The 15,951-nt window shown below is 49.7% G+C and overlaps 1 protein-coding gene across 3 annotated transcripts in view; it reads left to right on the top strand.

Moving 5' to 3' along the window:
• Positions 1-243: 243 nt before the first annotated feature.
• The window catches only part of GPR143 (G protein-coupled receptor 143), a 66,143-nt gene continuing 50,435 nt past the window's right edge, over positions 244-15,951 (top strand). The window contains exons 1-4 of one of the 3 annotated variants that reach the window (XM_027050614.2): positions 244-824; positions 5,731-5,840; positions 7,126-7,220; positions 13,686-13,778. In XM_027050614.2, the coding sequence (XP_026906415.1) occupies positions 557-824; positions 5,731-5,840; positions 7,126-7,220; positions 13,686-13,778 (566 nt within the window). In that variant the 5' untranslated portion in view covers positions 244-556. The remainder of the gene's footprint in view (positions 825-5,730; positions 5,841-7,125; positions 7,221-13,685; positions 13,779-15,951) is intronic. The other 2 variants (XM_027050617.2, XM_027050616.2) reach the window with 2 other exon arrangements.

The following is a 15,951-nucleotide window of genomic DNA, read 5'->3' as shown; positions in this document are numbered from 1 at the left end:
CACTCGCACTCTGTCTCCCTCTGTCTCAAAAATAAATAAACATTAAAAAAAATTAAAAAAAAAAAGATTTGACTTGCAAGGAAACTCCTGCCGCTGGGATTGTGTCTGTTAACACCAATCGCATCAGTCACGTTGATGATGAACGTGTTCTGGCGCCTGTAACGCATCAAAATTAGGGACGTCAGGTCCCAAATGGGAAAGAGCTGGCAAATGAGGCAGGTTTGTCTGGTAAGGTCAGTTAAGACGAGGAGGCGGCTTGGGGGAAGGCTGGGTTGCAGGGAAGAAAGCCGACCTCCCTCCCGGGCCCCGGGCGCGCCTCCTTCCCCCACCTCCGGCTCGGGCCCCAGCCTCACCCTCGTGAGACCTCGTGGCGTCCGCCGAGGGCGCGCAGCCCCCACCCCGGTCGGCGCCTTCTCCGCCCGCGCGGGCGCCGGGGCGGGGGCGGGGGGAGGCGCGGCCCCGGGCACATGATCCCCCCCTCGCTGCCGGCCGGGCACCTGACCCAGCGGCCCGGCGGGGTCCCGGCACAGCCGAGCCGCGTCCCCGAGCACGGCCCATGGCCTCCCCACGCCTGGGGACCTTCTGCTGCCCCACGCGGGACGCCGCCACGCAGCTGGTGCTGGGCTTCCAGCCCCGGGCCTTCCACGCGCTGTGTCTGGGCGGCGGCGCGTGCCGCCTGGCGCTGGGCCTCCTGCAACTGCTGCCGGGGCGACGGCCCGCGGGCCCGGGGACCACGTCCACGTCCCCGCCGGCCTCGGCGCGCGCCCCGGCCTCCGTCCGCATCCTGCGCGCCGCCGCCGCCTGCGACCTGCTCGGCTGCCTGGGTAAGGGGCGCGGACCTGCTCGACGCCCGGGGTGGGGGAGCCTGGCCCGCGGGTTGGGGCCTGCTCGGTGCCTGGGTGAGGCGCGCGGCCCGCGGGTTGGGACCTTCTCGGCTGCTTCAGTAAGGTGCGCCGCCCGCGGGTCCGGACCTGCTCGGTGCCCGGGTGAGCGTGCGCGGCCCGCGAGGTTGGGCAGGGTGTGTACTCGGAGCACAGAGGCGGCCCCCTAGGGACCGGACAGGACGGACCGAGGGACTCAGCGAAACAAGACAGGCAGTAAAAATTATGCCCAGGGGACATTTGTTTAAAGAGAAGAAACAGTTTACAGTGTTCGTTATTGCAGGCTTACTGGGGGAAACTTCAGGCGGTTGCCATTAAACAAAAACCCCAGAAAATACAACGGTTCCCTAATAACTTCTGCGAGTGAGAGACTGACAATGTTCTGTGCATCCACAACCGTTTCCCGAACGGTTTGGCAGAATCGGGAAGAAAACTTGATGTGTCTACCTCTAATACGTATAAATACGTAATTTTTTTCAGGTTTGGGTTTTCTACCACAGGCGGCCAAATCGCAGACCCCACACTAAATCCCACCTGTTGCCTCTTTTCTGTGGCCCGAAAGGTTTTTAACAATCAAAAGAAAAATACTTCGTGAAATGTTTTTGATAAATATTCCATGAAATTTAAATGTCCATGTCCTTCAGTAGTTTCGTGGGAACACAGCCGCGCCCTGCCCTTGTGCATTGTCTAGTGCTATCTTTGCCCTGCAAGGACAGAGGTGGATGATGGCAGAGAAATTGTGGCCCGTAAAGCCTAAACTCTTTTCCAAAACCATTTGTTTGCATTTTTACTTTGGGAAAATTTCTAACTTAAATCACACAGACTGTATAAGGAACCGCCTTCGGACCTATGCTCTCACTTCATCTATACCCCCTCCTGGTATCACCCACCACTGGATTAATTCACAACGACGCGGGGTGGAACTAGAGTGTATTGTGCTGATTGAACTAAGGTAGAGAAAGATAAGAACCACATGAACTCACTCATATGTGGAATGAAAGAAACACAACAGATGAACGTAGGGGATGGGAAGGAAAAATAAAAATGGAGGCAAACTGTAAGAGACTCTTAAGTACAGAAAACGGAGGGTTGCTGGACGGGAGGTGGGTGGGGGGGATGGGCTAGACGGGTGATGGGCATTAAGGAGGGCGCTTGCTGGGATGAGCACTGGGTGTCGTATGTGAGAGGTGAATCACTGGGTTCTCCTGAAACCGATACTATGCTATGTGTTAAGTAACTTGAATTTAAGTAAATTAAAAATTAAATATACATATTATACTAGTATTGTCGCCGGAAAATAATAATGAAAGTCAATTCTTTTTTTAAAAAAAAAAATTTTTTTTTAACGTTTATTTATTTTGGAGACAGAGAGAGACAGAGCATGAACGGGAGAGGGGCAGAGAGAGAGGGAGACACAGAATTAGAAGCAGGCTCTAGGCTCTGAGCTGTCAGCACAGAGCCCGACGCGGGGCTCGAACTCACAGACCGTGAGATCATGACCTGAGCCGAAGTCAGCCGCTTAACCGACTGAGCCACCCAGGCACCCCAAAAGTCAATTCTTTAACATCCCTGGTGTATGTTCAGTTGTCTCATAAATGCTATTTTATAGTTGGCTTGTTCGAATCAGGATCTAGATGCTGCCCACATTTGGCAATTGGCTGACAGGCGCTGACCATTTTGGACATGTACTTTTGCATAATTTTACTCGTGAAGCTGAAGGCTGTCGATGGTATTGAAACATCCCTGAGGGGGTGGCAGCAGCTTTCACCCTGCCTTGAGCTGATATCAACGCAGGTGGCTGTCTCAGCGTGCTGTTCTCCAGTTCTGTGCCCTTGTGGTCAGAGACCCTCAAGGAACTTGACTTCCAGTACATACTGTATAACCTCTAGTCACTGTCTCAGACTCCAGGAGTCAGACAGGAAGCAGTACTTCCTTTCTCTTAGGGATAAAACTATCTTGGTGCAGGCTAAATAAATCAGACATTGGTTTTCTTCCTGATTCTGCTGAAACATTTTGGAAAAGCATCTTTTTTTTTTTTTTAAAGTTTATTTACTGGGGCACCTGCATGGCTCAGTCGATTAAATGCCTGACTCTTGATTTCAGCTCAGGTTATGATCTCACAGTTTGTGAATTCAAGCCGAGCCCCTCATCGGGGTCTGCACTGACCACGTGGATGCTGCTTGGGATTCTCTCCCTTCTTCCCTCTGCCCCTCAAAACCATGCATGAGTGCACACTTGCATATTCTCCCTCTCTCTCTCTCTCTCAATAAATAAATAAATACTAAAAAAATTAAGTAATTTCTATACCCCATATGGACTTGTACCCATGACCCTGAGATAGAGTCACACAGTCTTCTGACTGAGCCAGCCTGGTGCCTCTGGAAAAGCATCTTAACAGCAATTTAGTTTCTATAACTTGGATATCTAAAAATAAAGATGCACCCAGATATCTTTTGAGGATCAGTGAAATAATATTTGCATATGCATATATGCATATATGCAGTGTATTACATAGAATAGATTTTGGAAGGGAGTTGCGTGATATTGACAAATGAGCAGAAGCAGAATTCAGGGCAAGGCTTGGTGACTGACACATCACTGAAAAATACTTATGATGCCTATCTCATAGGACAGAGTTTTTTTTTTCCGGTTTTATTGAGATACAGTTGACATAGAGCACTGTAAGAGTTTAAGATAGCAGAATGACTTGACATACTCATATTGTGAAATGTTTATCACAATAAGTTGACATTCATCAGCTCATATCGCTACAAAAATACATTGGGCATTTACTGAGCTCGAAGGAATGCTATGTGCCGTAAATGGTAAGCATTCTATGGAAGAAAAGCATTATTTTTGTGAGCAGTGCTTGATAACGAGAAGGTATATCTTAAACGTCTCAGTGTGCATAGTTCCTCTTTAGTGATGTATTACATGGTGTTCGTATAGTAGTGTGTTATGTAACACAAATTTCATATCGTATATAATGTACGTTTGGTAGTGTATCACACTATATTTAGATTGTATACAATTTAAATACACAGATCGTATTTGGTGACGTATTATGCAGCATAGAGTTGCTAGTATAGTATGCAACGTAAGTCTGGCAGTGTATTACATAGAATAGATTTAGTATGTTATGTATTGTATACTTAGTCGTCTATTACATACTATATTCGTGTACATGAGCACATAGCACAAAACTTCGTACTGTTTACAATTACTTTTTAGCATTGTATTCCATAGTATATTATTATTTTTTAAGTTTATTTATTTTGAGAGAGAGACGGAGCAGGGGAGGGCAGAGAGAGAGAGAGAGGGAGAGGGAAAGAATCCCAAACAGGGTCTGCACTGGGAGTGCAGAGCCTGACGCAGGGATCAAACCCATGACCTGTGAGATCATGACCTGAGCCGAAATCAAGAGTAGGACCCTTAACCAGCTAAGCCACCCAGGCACCCCTACGGAGTATGTTATTAGAGCATATCACATTTCTTAACAAAAAACCTTAATATATAACTTAAAGCATGTATACTATTTTGAGGAGAATTAGGTATTTGGGTTTAATAGCAAGGAAAACTTACAAATCATAAACGTCAAGAGCAAATTATTGAGGAGAGCTAATTTGTGAGAATCTTAATTGCATTATTTACTTATATAATTTTTTAAATGTTTATTTCTTTTGATGGAGAGACAGAATCCCAAGCAGGCTCCGTGCATCAGCACAGAGCCCAGTGCAGGGCTCCAACCCCCAAACCATGAGATCACGACCCGGGCCAATACCAAGAGTCAGATGCTCAACCAGCTGCATCACCCAGGCGCCCCTGTTTTTTATTTTTATTTTTTAAATGCTTATTTTTGAGAGAAGTGCTCGTGGAGGAGGAGCAGAGAGAGAGGGGGACAGAGGGTCTGAAGCAGGCTGGGCACTGACAGCAGAGAGCCCGACGCGGGGCTCAAACTCACAAACCTCAAGATCATGACCTGAACTGAAGTCAGAGGCTTGACTGACTGAGCCACCCAGGCCCTAAATACATTTTTTAAAGAATGAAAGAATTATCTTTTTACATTTCAGAATTGTGCTGTTTCGGTCATTTCTTTAAATGTCAGGAATGGTTAATACGTGGGTATTAAAAATATAGCCAAGAAATACCGGTTGTTGTTCACATAATTGCTTCTTCATACCAAGTAAGCCAACAACTACGTTAGGCATATGATTGTGGCTAATGGTGGTTCAAGTTGAAATCAAAATTCCTGGGATTGCTCTGTGACCGAAATAATTATTCCTAGATCTTATTCTCTGTCTCTGTACACACACCGATGTGTGTCTTTCCTCCCTCGTTTCTCTCTCTCTCTATTTTTCCATCCACCATCTACTTACTCTTAACAGAGCAGCAAGTTGGCTTTAGATACGAATTAGGACCATTACAAAGGACAGTAGCTCACCCTTAGCCACAGTTTTCCTTTCCACGGTTCTGGTTCCCTGCGGTCCATTCTGGTCCGGAAGCGGTTGGTCATCTGCCCTGTCGGAAGGTCCGTATAGCCCAACACCACATCACGGTGCCTGCATGCTTCACCTCGCTACATCTCATGTCCTCACGAGAAGAACAGTGAGTACAGTAAGGTGTTTAGAGACCACGTTCACATGACTTCCATTACAGCATATTATCGTTGTTTACTAGTTGTTAGTCTCTTACTGTGCCTAATTTATAAAGCAGGCCGTATCGTTGGAATGTACGTAAAGGACAAAACGTGGCCCATCTAGGATTCGGTACAATGTGCAGTTTCGGCATCAATTGCGGGGCCTGGAATGCATCTCCCGCGGGATGACTGTGTCCTCTTACTCGGTTTTAGGGATCGTCTTCCGGTCTGCAGTGTGGTTGGGATTCCCCGATTTCGTCAAGGGCATCTCAGACGTGAATGGGACGGACCTTTGGCCTGCTGCGTACTGCGTGGGGACCGCAGTAAGTCCACCTGCTTGTGTTGATAACCCTTTCTTCCCACTGTGCTCCTGTGACACTCTGTTCCTCCAAGTGTGGTCTCAGCCCACTGGAGTTTGTTCGAAATGCAAGTTCTCAAGGGCGCCTGGGTCATGTAAGCATCCAACTTGGGCTCAGGGCATGATCTCGCGGTTCGTGGGTTCGAGCCCTGCATAGGGCTCTGTGCTGACAGCTCGGAGCCTGGAGCCTGCTTTGGATTATGTCTTCCTCGCTCTGGCCCTCTCCTGCTCGTGCTTTGTCTCTCTCTCAAATAAATAAACATTAAAAAAAAAAAAAAGAAATGCAAATTCTCAGAACCTTGGTGTGGGGTCTGTTGTGATGTTACACCCCCTGCAGGGACTTCTGACTGACACTTAAATTTGAGGACCACTGCGCTAGTATGGCTCCCCCCTGCCCCCCACCGTATGTGAGCCCACGTATACAGTCCTTACCTAGGGTAGAGCTGCAGTTAAAACCAGCTGGCCAAAAAGGGAAAAGAAAGGACAATGAAAGTTGTTGATTTATGGGATATATATTGCGCTTAATGAAACACATATTTGTGCCTTCACTTTTTAAGTTTATTTATTGAGAGAGCGGGGGAGGAGCAGAGAGAGGCAGACAGAGAACCCAGGCAGGCTCCACACTGTCAGCGCAGAGCCCAACGCAGGACTTGAACTCCGGAACCGTGAGGAATCAAGAGTCGGCCGCTTAACCCGCCGAGCCACCAGGCGCCCCGGAATATATTATTCGAATCTGTGTATCTCTGTTGCTCTGTGCACTGCGCTGTAGCAGAATCGTCAGCCTCTCTCCTTGTGCCGTCGCTGCTTCCCGGCCGCAGAGGGGAGCGCGGTCTCCGTCCGCGCCAGAGGCTGGTCAGTGTCCCGCTGCCTCTAGCAGACCGGCCCCTTCCTTCCCCTCTGCTCAGAAGACCTTTCCTGCCCACACTCCTTCGTTCTCGTTCAGAGGCACTGTCAGCCCTCACGCCGGGGAAGGCTGTGCATCTGAGGCCTTTACGTCCCGTGCTGACAAGTGTACCCGGCCAGCGGGCTTGCTAGTCTGGCGCCGCTGGGCGGACAGAGCACGGAGGCACATGCCGCCCTGGGCCACGCCCCAGCCTTGGTTTCCCAGACTGTCCACGTGTCTCCGGAGGGCTTTCATGTGCTGCTTCCTGACGTCAGAGGAAACCGGCATCTGCCCGCTCCTTTCACGGATGGGGACAATCCGGGGCCTGTTTCCAGGAGCTTTGATGCCAGGCTCTTCCTGATTACAGATGTGGATCCAGCTGTTGTACGGTGCCTGCTTCTGGTGGCTGTTTTGCTACGCGGTCGACGCCTATCTGGTGATCCGGAGATCAGCAGGACAGAGGTATGCACAAGAAACTAGAGCTTTCTGCCCCATTTCTGTTGTATGAAGAGGGGTCGGGGGTACCTTTGAGGGCTGCAAAGTAGTTTTCGGTATGGCGGACACAGTCAGAATGTCAGCCGGCCCCTTGAGGATTGTGTCTGGCAGCTATTTCTTAAGTTTATTTAGAGAGCGCAAGAGCGAGCAAGGGAGGGGCACAGAGAGAGGGGGAGAGAGCATCGCGAGCAGGCCCTGTGCTGTCGGTGCAGAGCCCCACACGGGGCTTGATCTCCTGAGCCGTGAGATCACGATTGGAGCCGAAATCAAGAGTCAGACGCTTAACCGACTGAGCCCCCCAGGCGCCCCTCCGGCAGCTGTTTTTATAAAAAGCTGAAGGTAGATTCCAAATGAGGATTTTAAACCATGACAGCAGGTAATCTATAAATTAAATATTTGCAACTGGACACATACTAACAGAATTGGCATGAATATAAACAGTTTTTGACTGTATCTAGAGGTTGGGGAAGATTCTTTGAAGTGTGTGTTCACACTTTAGGCCAAATACGGAAGCCGAACATTGGAGCTCCCGGTGGCTACCCGGTGAGCATCCACGGTGGGTCCCATCTGTATAGGGGTCACTCACCGTAGCGCCGTTGGCAAGTTTCTTAACGTGTCTGACTTCTGTTTTCCCAGATGTAGGATAGTAGCAACCGCATCAGGTCACAGGAGAGGCCATGCGATGCTCTGTGAATGGTTGAGGAAAGTGCCTGGCACATAGTAGGCTGTCGGGCGCTGTGCCCTGTGACGGCAGCTGGGGTGAGCATGTGTGTGGGGGGAACAGAGCACCTGAGTGACAAGGGGAAGCTGGATGGCAGCATGGGACGAGTGCTCGGGTCTTGTGACGCTTCATCCAGGAAGCATGTGCCCCCCTACTTTTGTTTGGTTTTTTTTGAACTTTATTGAAGTAATCTCTGCACCTAAGGTGAGGCTTGAACTCACAACCCTGAGATCAAGAGCCACATGCTCTTCTGACTGAGCCAGCCAGGTGCCCCATGCTCTTTTTTTGTTTTGTTTTGTTTTAAACAGTTTTATAAAGTTCACCCATTTAAGTGTATAAAATCCAAAATCCATTGTTTTTTTAGTATATTCACAGAATCATGCAACCATCGTACCAACTAGTTTTAGGACATTTTAATCCTCACCTCCCCCCAGTCTCTTTACCAGTGATTAATCCCCACCCCCCTTCCTGCCCCCACCAGGCCCCTGTCTCTAGGTTTGCCTGTTCTGGGTATTGCTTGTAAGCACATTCATTCCATATGTGACATTTTGTGTCTGGTTTCTTTGTGTTTTTTAATATATGTTTATTTCTGAGAGGGAGACAGAGAATCTGAAGCAGACTCCATGTTATCAGTGCAAAGCCTGACGTGGGACTTGAACCCGCAACCCGTGAGATCATGATGTGAGCCGAAGTCGGAAGCTCAACCGACTGAGCCACCCAGCGTGCCCCTTGTGTCTGGCTTCTTAAACTTAGCGAGACGTTTTCAAGCTTTACCCATGGCGCAGTGGTGTTAGCATTTTATTCCTGTTCCTTGCTGAATAGTATTCGGCTTAGCGGATGTGCTACATTTTATCCATTTATCGGTTGATGGACGTGTGGGTTGTTTGCATCATTTTGGCTATAAGGAATACTCCAGTGACCGCTGGTATGCAGATGTTTGTGTGGACGTGCTATTTCATCATGTACTCAGGGGCTTTATACCCTGGGTCACATCGTAATTCTCTAACCTTGTTAAGAAACTGCTAAAATGCTTTCCAGCCTGGCTGGTTGCACCATTTTATATTGTTGGCAGCAATGTATAATGGTTCCAGTTTCTCACAGCCTTGCTAATACTTGTTCTTTTCCATGTATTACTTTGGTTTTAAAATTTAGCCATGTTAGTGTGTGTGTGAATGGTATCTTCCCTGGTGGCTGGTGATGTTGAGCATCTTGTCACATGTTTAGTTGCCATTTGTATGCTTTTTTTGGAGAAATATCTGTTCAGTTCCTTCACCCATTTAATTGGTCTTTGTTATTGAGTTGTAAGAGTTCTTCATATAGATTCTAGATACAAGTACCTTATTAGATACAGGATTTACAGATATCTTCTGTTCATTGGGTTGTCTTTTACTTGATGGCATTTTTTTAAATTTTTAAAAATGTTTGTTTATTTTTGAGAGAGAGTGAGAGAGACAGTGTGAGCAGGGGAGAGGCAGAGAAAGAGGGAGACACAGAATCCTAAACAGGCTGCAGGCTCTGAGCTGTCAGCACAGAGCCCTATGCGGGGCTCGAACCCACGAACCGTGAGATCATGACCTGAGCTGAAGCTGGGTGCTCAACCGACCGAGCTGCCCAGGTGCCCCAAGATTACTGTAATTTCTGAGGTGCCCTTTTCCAAAAGGTATTTGAAGACTGTCCCCCCAAAATATCTGAAGAGTGATCTCTGTGATTGGTTGCACACAGTTGTTAACCGCAAAGAGAGTTACGAATTGCATTACTTCTAGATTAACCAGAAGGAGGAGGATCCTTTATCTGGAATATTTTGTATGAGTTCTTGCATCAAACTTGGGAACCAAAAAAGAGTTTTATGGTTTGAACACTTCAATTTAGGTCTCATCCATTTTATTTTATTTTTTTAAGGTTTATTTATTTTGAGAGGGGGGCGGGGCAGAGAATGCAAAGCAGGCTCCATGCTGTCAGCACAGGAGCCCAACATGGGGCTCCGACTCTCAAATTGTGCAATCGTGACCTGAGCTGAAATCAAGAGACACTTACCTGACTGAGCCACCCAGGTGCCCAGGTCTCTGATCCATTTTCAAGATTCGAGATTTAATCTCTACATCCAACATGGGGCTTAAACTCACAACCCCAAGGTCAACAGTTGCTTGCTGCACTGACTGAGCCAGCCAGGGGCCCCTGAATAAATTCACTTTAGAAGCCAAAATTAGTAAACAGAAATCACATTCAGGCTGTAGAACACACTGGGAAACTTAAGTAGATTCTTGCTCTAAAATTGTTGATATGCCTTATGTATCATCATCAGTAACTTTGGTGTCTCTGGCCTGAAGTTTAGTGTTTATTTGTGTGCTTGTTCCTTCTACCTTTTTACTTTCAGTCCTAGGCTTTTATAACATGTGTACAGAACCTAGATATTCTTGGTTTTGAAAATTCTCTAGGGAAGAGAGTTAAGGTCAAGGGCAGCCAACCAGGTATATCAATGAGGATTAGTTTTGGCTACATAGAATACATAAAATAACTTTAAAGTAAGTTTTTTTTCATGCCAAAGGAGGCCAGAGGTAGGCAATCCTGGGCCCTTATAATGGACCTCAGGGACCCACGCTTCTTCTGTCTTTTGCTGCATCGTCCTGTTGTGTGACTTTCATCTTCAAGGCATCATGGCCCAATATAGCTCCTGGAGCTCCAGCCATCACGTCTGCATTCCAGGCCACAGGAAAGAGGAAGGGGCAATGCATAAGGGGCCTGTTTTCTCCTGAGCCATTTCCCTTTAAGCAGCCTTCCTGGGGATTTTACACAACTATTCCTTTTTTGGAATGGACAGAATTTAGTTTCATGGTCACAGCTGCAAGAGGAGGTTGGATTGGAAACATAGTCTGTTAAGCAAGCATGCTGCTATTTGGCATGCCATCAAGGTTATTTTACCGAGGAAAAAGGGGAAATGGCTTTGGGTAGGCAACTAGCAACAATGAGAAGTGTTTGACCCAGAGGCCAGTGCAAATAAGTGTGTGTTCCTGTGTGACACCTTTCTCACTCAGTTTTGGAAGGATTGGAGTTAGGGCACAACAAGAGGTGTCACAGCCAGCCAGCTGTGGAGGTAAGAAGAGCCTTGGAGCACCTCCAGGAAGCTGGTTCTGTTGCAGGAGGAGGTATTGCTTCACCCCCACCCCCACCCACGGATGACTGCGGTCCGACCGGGCAGCCCGAGAGCTCTGGAGCGAGAAGACCGGCAGAGCCCTGAGAAACCAGGACAGGCCGTCAGGAAGCCCTCCTCATAGCCAGCAGTGTTTGCAACTCATTTTGGAGCCCAGCGTGAGAACAGGCAGGATGCAGGGGTGGGGGGTTCCACACTTCAGGGGATGCTGGCAGGGCCTAGCGTCCGAGGACCGGCCGGTCGTGTGGGAGGCAAACAGCCAAAGGATGTGAAACATTCGGATGCAAGGACAGGAGCAAGCGCAGGGGCCCGGGACTAGGAAGACTGTTGAGAGTGAAGCGTCTCTGCCATCGAAGAGGAGCAGGGATCACAGCAGAGCAGTAAGACAGGCGCTCTGTAGCCACGGAGACCCAGAAGCCCTGCTCGTCATGGCAGAAGCCCTGCTTCCTGGTGTGAGGGCTCCAAGGGGCCAGAGCTGCGGGTGTGGCTCCTCTGTTAAGAGCCAGCTTGCTTCCAGAGCCCCGGGTGCATGCGGTCGATACCGCGGTTAAGACACTGCAGCCTCCCAGGAGGGTCCCGAGGAATTCCAGGGCAGGGGGCCAGGCTTTGCAGGTATGGCTGGATTAAAGTCTGTATTCCCTTCTAGATCCTTCCAGTCCTTAGCTATTTTCTTTGGCACAGGAGAATCTTTTTTTTTTTTTTTTTTTTTTAATCCTAACCCTAAAAAATGTCATGAAGACAGATTTAGAGTTAAAATGTAAACTCCTGCGGCTCCAGCTGTGGGATGTATAGGTTTTAAACAACAGCAGAAGTTGCTTGAGATCGTGGGAAAAGCCCTAAATCGAAGTCCCGACTTGCTCTGTGAATAGGAGTGTGGGGGAAAGGGGGTCCGGGGAGGGCCCTCGTGTGCCTGGACATAAAAACGGTCTAGTGCTCACATAAAGAGATGAGCATGTTCAGCCATCGGCTGCTCTTGATTGCGGATGCATTGGACTTGAGACTCATGACCTGGTGTGGGTTCGGGGTCCCATTGGTTATTAAAGTGGCTGCTGCCTGAGCAGCCGGGCCCAGTCTGGCTCCCCCCCTGCTTGGCCATCTGGGGCCAGAGCACTGCTGAGTCGTCTGTGCCCCGCCCCCCCAGGCCTGCACTCGCCTGGCCTGCTCCCTCCCACCTCTGCGGACAACACCCCTGGACGACACCCCTGGCTCCCTCGGCCCAAGGTTAGGTTGTGGAATGCGGAGCGCCTGCTCTATTCAACAACCTAGGCCTTTGCAGAAAGCTGCTCCTTTCATTTCTTTCTTTGATGCAGAGCCTCTGACTTCTGGATGGGACACACCCCATCAGCTCCCAGACCCAGAGAGTTAGGGGCAGGGCTGCTCCAGAACCGGTTCTAACGCGAGACGCACAGCATGCTGGGGTCCTTTCCTTGTGCCTTCCGGAGACTGGCTGGGAAAAGTTGCTTCTTCCTGCAGCTCATCGCTGTGTGCCGTTCCTTGTCTGCTTGTGGAAGGGCACCCTTGCACTCGGATCCCTGACCGTTCCCTTGCCTACACAGCTGGTTTTCAGAGTTAAAATCCCAGGGGGTTGGGGGTGGCACTATTTGCCGGGAGCCGGGTACAGTCATGGGTGACGGTGAGCGCATTCGACGGAGCCGTGGGCCCCTGTCCCGTGGCACAGAAGAGGCCGGTTAAGTGCTCTGTAACAGATGGCTGTGCACCCCTCTCCCAGACCCCATCTGCAGGGCTGACTGAGTCCCTGGGGGAAAAGGGGGGGGGGGCGTGTGGGAGGACAAAGACAGAGGGTAGAGATGGTCCAGGAATGTTAAGCATGCAGGGAATGGTGGGGTGTGGGGGTGGGAGGCGAGAAAGGAGAGCTCCCCGCTCTCCCGGAACATGGAACGAACCCACATTTCTTCAGAGACCTTGGTTTGCACTTAGCACTAAGACCCGTGAATTCTAGGTACAGATGCACCTTTGGGAATGTGTGGGGATAGGAGCTCCTTGCTTATTGGGTGAGCTGGGTACTTAGGAGGACTGATGAGGTTCAAGTGCCTTGTTCTTGTCAAGCTTGAGAGACTCCTGTTAAGTGAAAGAAGCCAGACACAGAGGGCCACGTGTTGTGTGCCACCATTTACACGGATTGTGCAGAGTGGGAGAAGCCAAAGACACACACAGGAGGCGGGTGGTTGCTGGGACTGGGGGCAGGAACAGGGACAGTTGCTGGGGCTGGGGGCGGGAGGAACGGGGACTGCCTGCGGGCACGTCCTTCTGGGGCCGTAGCTGTTTCAGAACTGGGGAGAGGAGGCCGTTGCAAAATGTGAAGTTGCCCAAGGCGACAGAGCCCCTCGGCTGGAACATGGTTACTTTTATGTTCCGTGAATTTCATCTCAATTACAAAAGGAAAACTCAGAGGTAGAATGGGGCAGGTCTTTACCAAGGGTTTGCTCAGTGTAACTTTTCCCGATGGGGGGGGGGCCCCGGGAGTTGGTCTGGTAACTTTGTGTGGCTGGGCATCTCCGTAGCTCGTCTCAGGCCAGGCCCCCTGATTCTGCTTCTGTCCTAGCACCATCCTGCTTTACCACATCGTGGCCTGGGGCCTGGCCGTCCTGCTGTGCGTGGAGGGAGTGGTCATGCTCTACTACCCGTCCGTGTCCAGGTAAGCAGGGACTCCCTGCTCCCTGACTCATTGTTCTCTGGCGACAAATACACAGGCCCTGACGCGGAGTGGGCACCTTGCAGGTCAGGCCATTGTTCACGGACCTGCCCAGACCCGCCCTGGGGAGCTCGCTACGGTACTTGTACCCTGGAGTTCGTTTCCCCGCCTCAGCCCCTCACATTTCTGTAGGTGCCTGTGGATGCAAGTGTGTGCACCCAGCTTGAGGTGCGTCCTCATGTCAGGGTGTGCACCCAGCGTTAGGTGTGTTCCTCTCTCCATATCGATGGGGCTTCCTCATGCACACCCTTTAGTTGTTACGCTTCAGGCCAGCTTCATCTGGATGAGCAGGGGAGTTTAACATCCTAAGGATGAATTCGAAATGGCTTGGAGAAACCCAAAGATTGCTCTTAGAAGAGCTGGATCTAAGCGTCAGCTTGCTTCACTTTGCCGCTTCTCTTCCAGCTGTATTCCCGCTATCCTGAACACAGATCCAGGGAAACAGATAATCTGAAATTGTCTTAGGTATTTCTTCAACGTCCTCAAAAATCTCCTCAGTGCAGTCAGTCCTCTGTAGGGGCTCACAGTCCCTCCAAGGAGGTGTGCTCTAGCTTCCAATGGAAAGCTGCAACAGGTGGGGACATGGTCTCTGTCTGGGATCTTAGGGCAGTGTAGACAAGGATCGCAGCCCAGCCTGAGGACAAATCTGGTCCTCTGCTTGTTTTTATAAATAAAGTTTTATTGGAACACAGTCGCGCCCTTTGTTTATGCATGGTTTATGGGTGCTTTCACACTGCAGTGTCAGAGTAGTTTTCACAGAGAATGGGTGGCCCATGGAGCATGAAATACGGTAAAAGTTCCCTTACAGAAAACGTTTGCTGACTCGTGGTTGGACAATTTCTCCCCCTTTTTTGACTTCTTGTAGCTTGGATGTCTCCAAATTGGTGTTGTCTTCTCGATGGCGGATACTCCCAAAGTCTGTGTAGATGCATCCATACAGCTGCTCTGAGGAACTTTACGAGGACAAGTACGGTGTCCGTGGCTGTTATAGTGGGGTGCGCTTAATGGTTAATAGTGGAAAGGGAGCTTTCATCACTCCGCTTCACCCGTGGGCTCCTGGAGCCTCCTGGGAAGGTTGTACCTGAGCATGAGGGAGCCATCGCTGCGGGGCTCACTCCCAGGTGCCCCCTTGGTCCTTAGGAGGCTGCTCCCGGGCCTGTGCAAACTGCTGTCCCCACTCACTCAATCATCGCTTACTTTTGTCTTTTGGTCAGAGTCATGGCTTTTCTTTTTTTCCTTTTTTTTTTTCTTTAGCAGTTTACTTTATTTTTTGAGAGACAGAGCATGACAGGGCAGAGAGAGGGAGACACAGAATCCGAAGCAGGCTCCAGGCTCCGAGCTGCCAGCACAGAGCCCGACGCGGGGCTGGAACCCACAACAGTGAGATCATAACCTGAGCTGAAGTCAGATGCTCAACCGAGTGAGCCACCCAGGCGCCCCAAATCATGGCTTTTCTGCTGCTTGATTCTCTTTGTCCCCTCAAGCCTTTCCAGACCACATTTGAACCTGCACAGCTGAAAATGAAAACTTCCATTAAAAGGAAGGTAGCCTTGTGAGATGGTGTTGTGTTCCTTCTCATGGCGAGAAAAGGTGGCCGTGCGTTTTTTCCACCCAAGTCGTTTTGCATTCAGTCATTTTCCCCTTCCGGGCTGGACCACTCCAGGCATGTTAGAACAAGAGTGCGTGTGTGCATTTTTATCGTTCTGCCTTCTGTGGCCACAGAGGCTGCTCCCTCATCTGCTTTTCCACCTCCTACCTGGGTTGGGCCTGAGCAGTCCTCTCTCCCCTTTGCCTTTGATTCTCTCTTCCTCGTTGCTCTCTGACGTTATGTGTTTCTTCGCTCCTAGCTCCCACGTGGGTAAGCCGTGCCTGTGTGGCACTCTGCTACCCCACCTGCTGACTGACGATTCCCATGATCCTTCAGTAGAAGTTCTGGTCCTTCCCCTGAAAAGCACCTCTGCTCTGATTGTTCTACACAACCATGGCAACACATTTCCCTTGGAACATGAGGGCTGGGTATTTTGAGGCGCTAAAGGGGAGAGACTGGATCTTAATTCCCAGGACTGGCCTTTTTTTTTTTATTGACTTATCACTTACATATCACACCCACTGCTCA

Source organism: Acinonyx jubatus, chromosome X, assembly GCF_027475565.1.
Source record: "Acinonyx jubatus isolate Ajub_Pintada_27869175 chromosome X, VMU_Ajub_asm_v1.0, whole genome shotgun sequence".
NCBI lineage: Eukaryota > Metazoa > Chordata > Mammalia > Carnivora > Felidae > Acinonyx > Acinonyx jubatus.
This window is presented reverse-complemented; position numbering and strand designations above follow the sequence as displayed.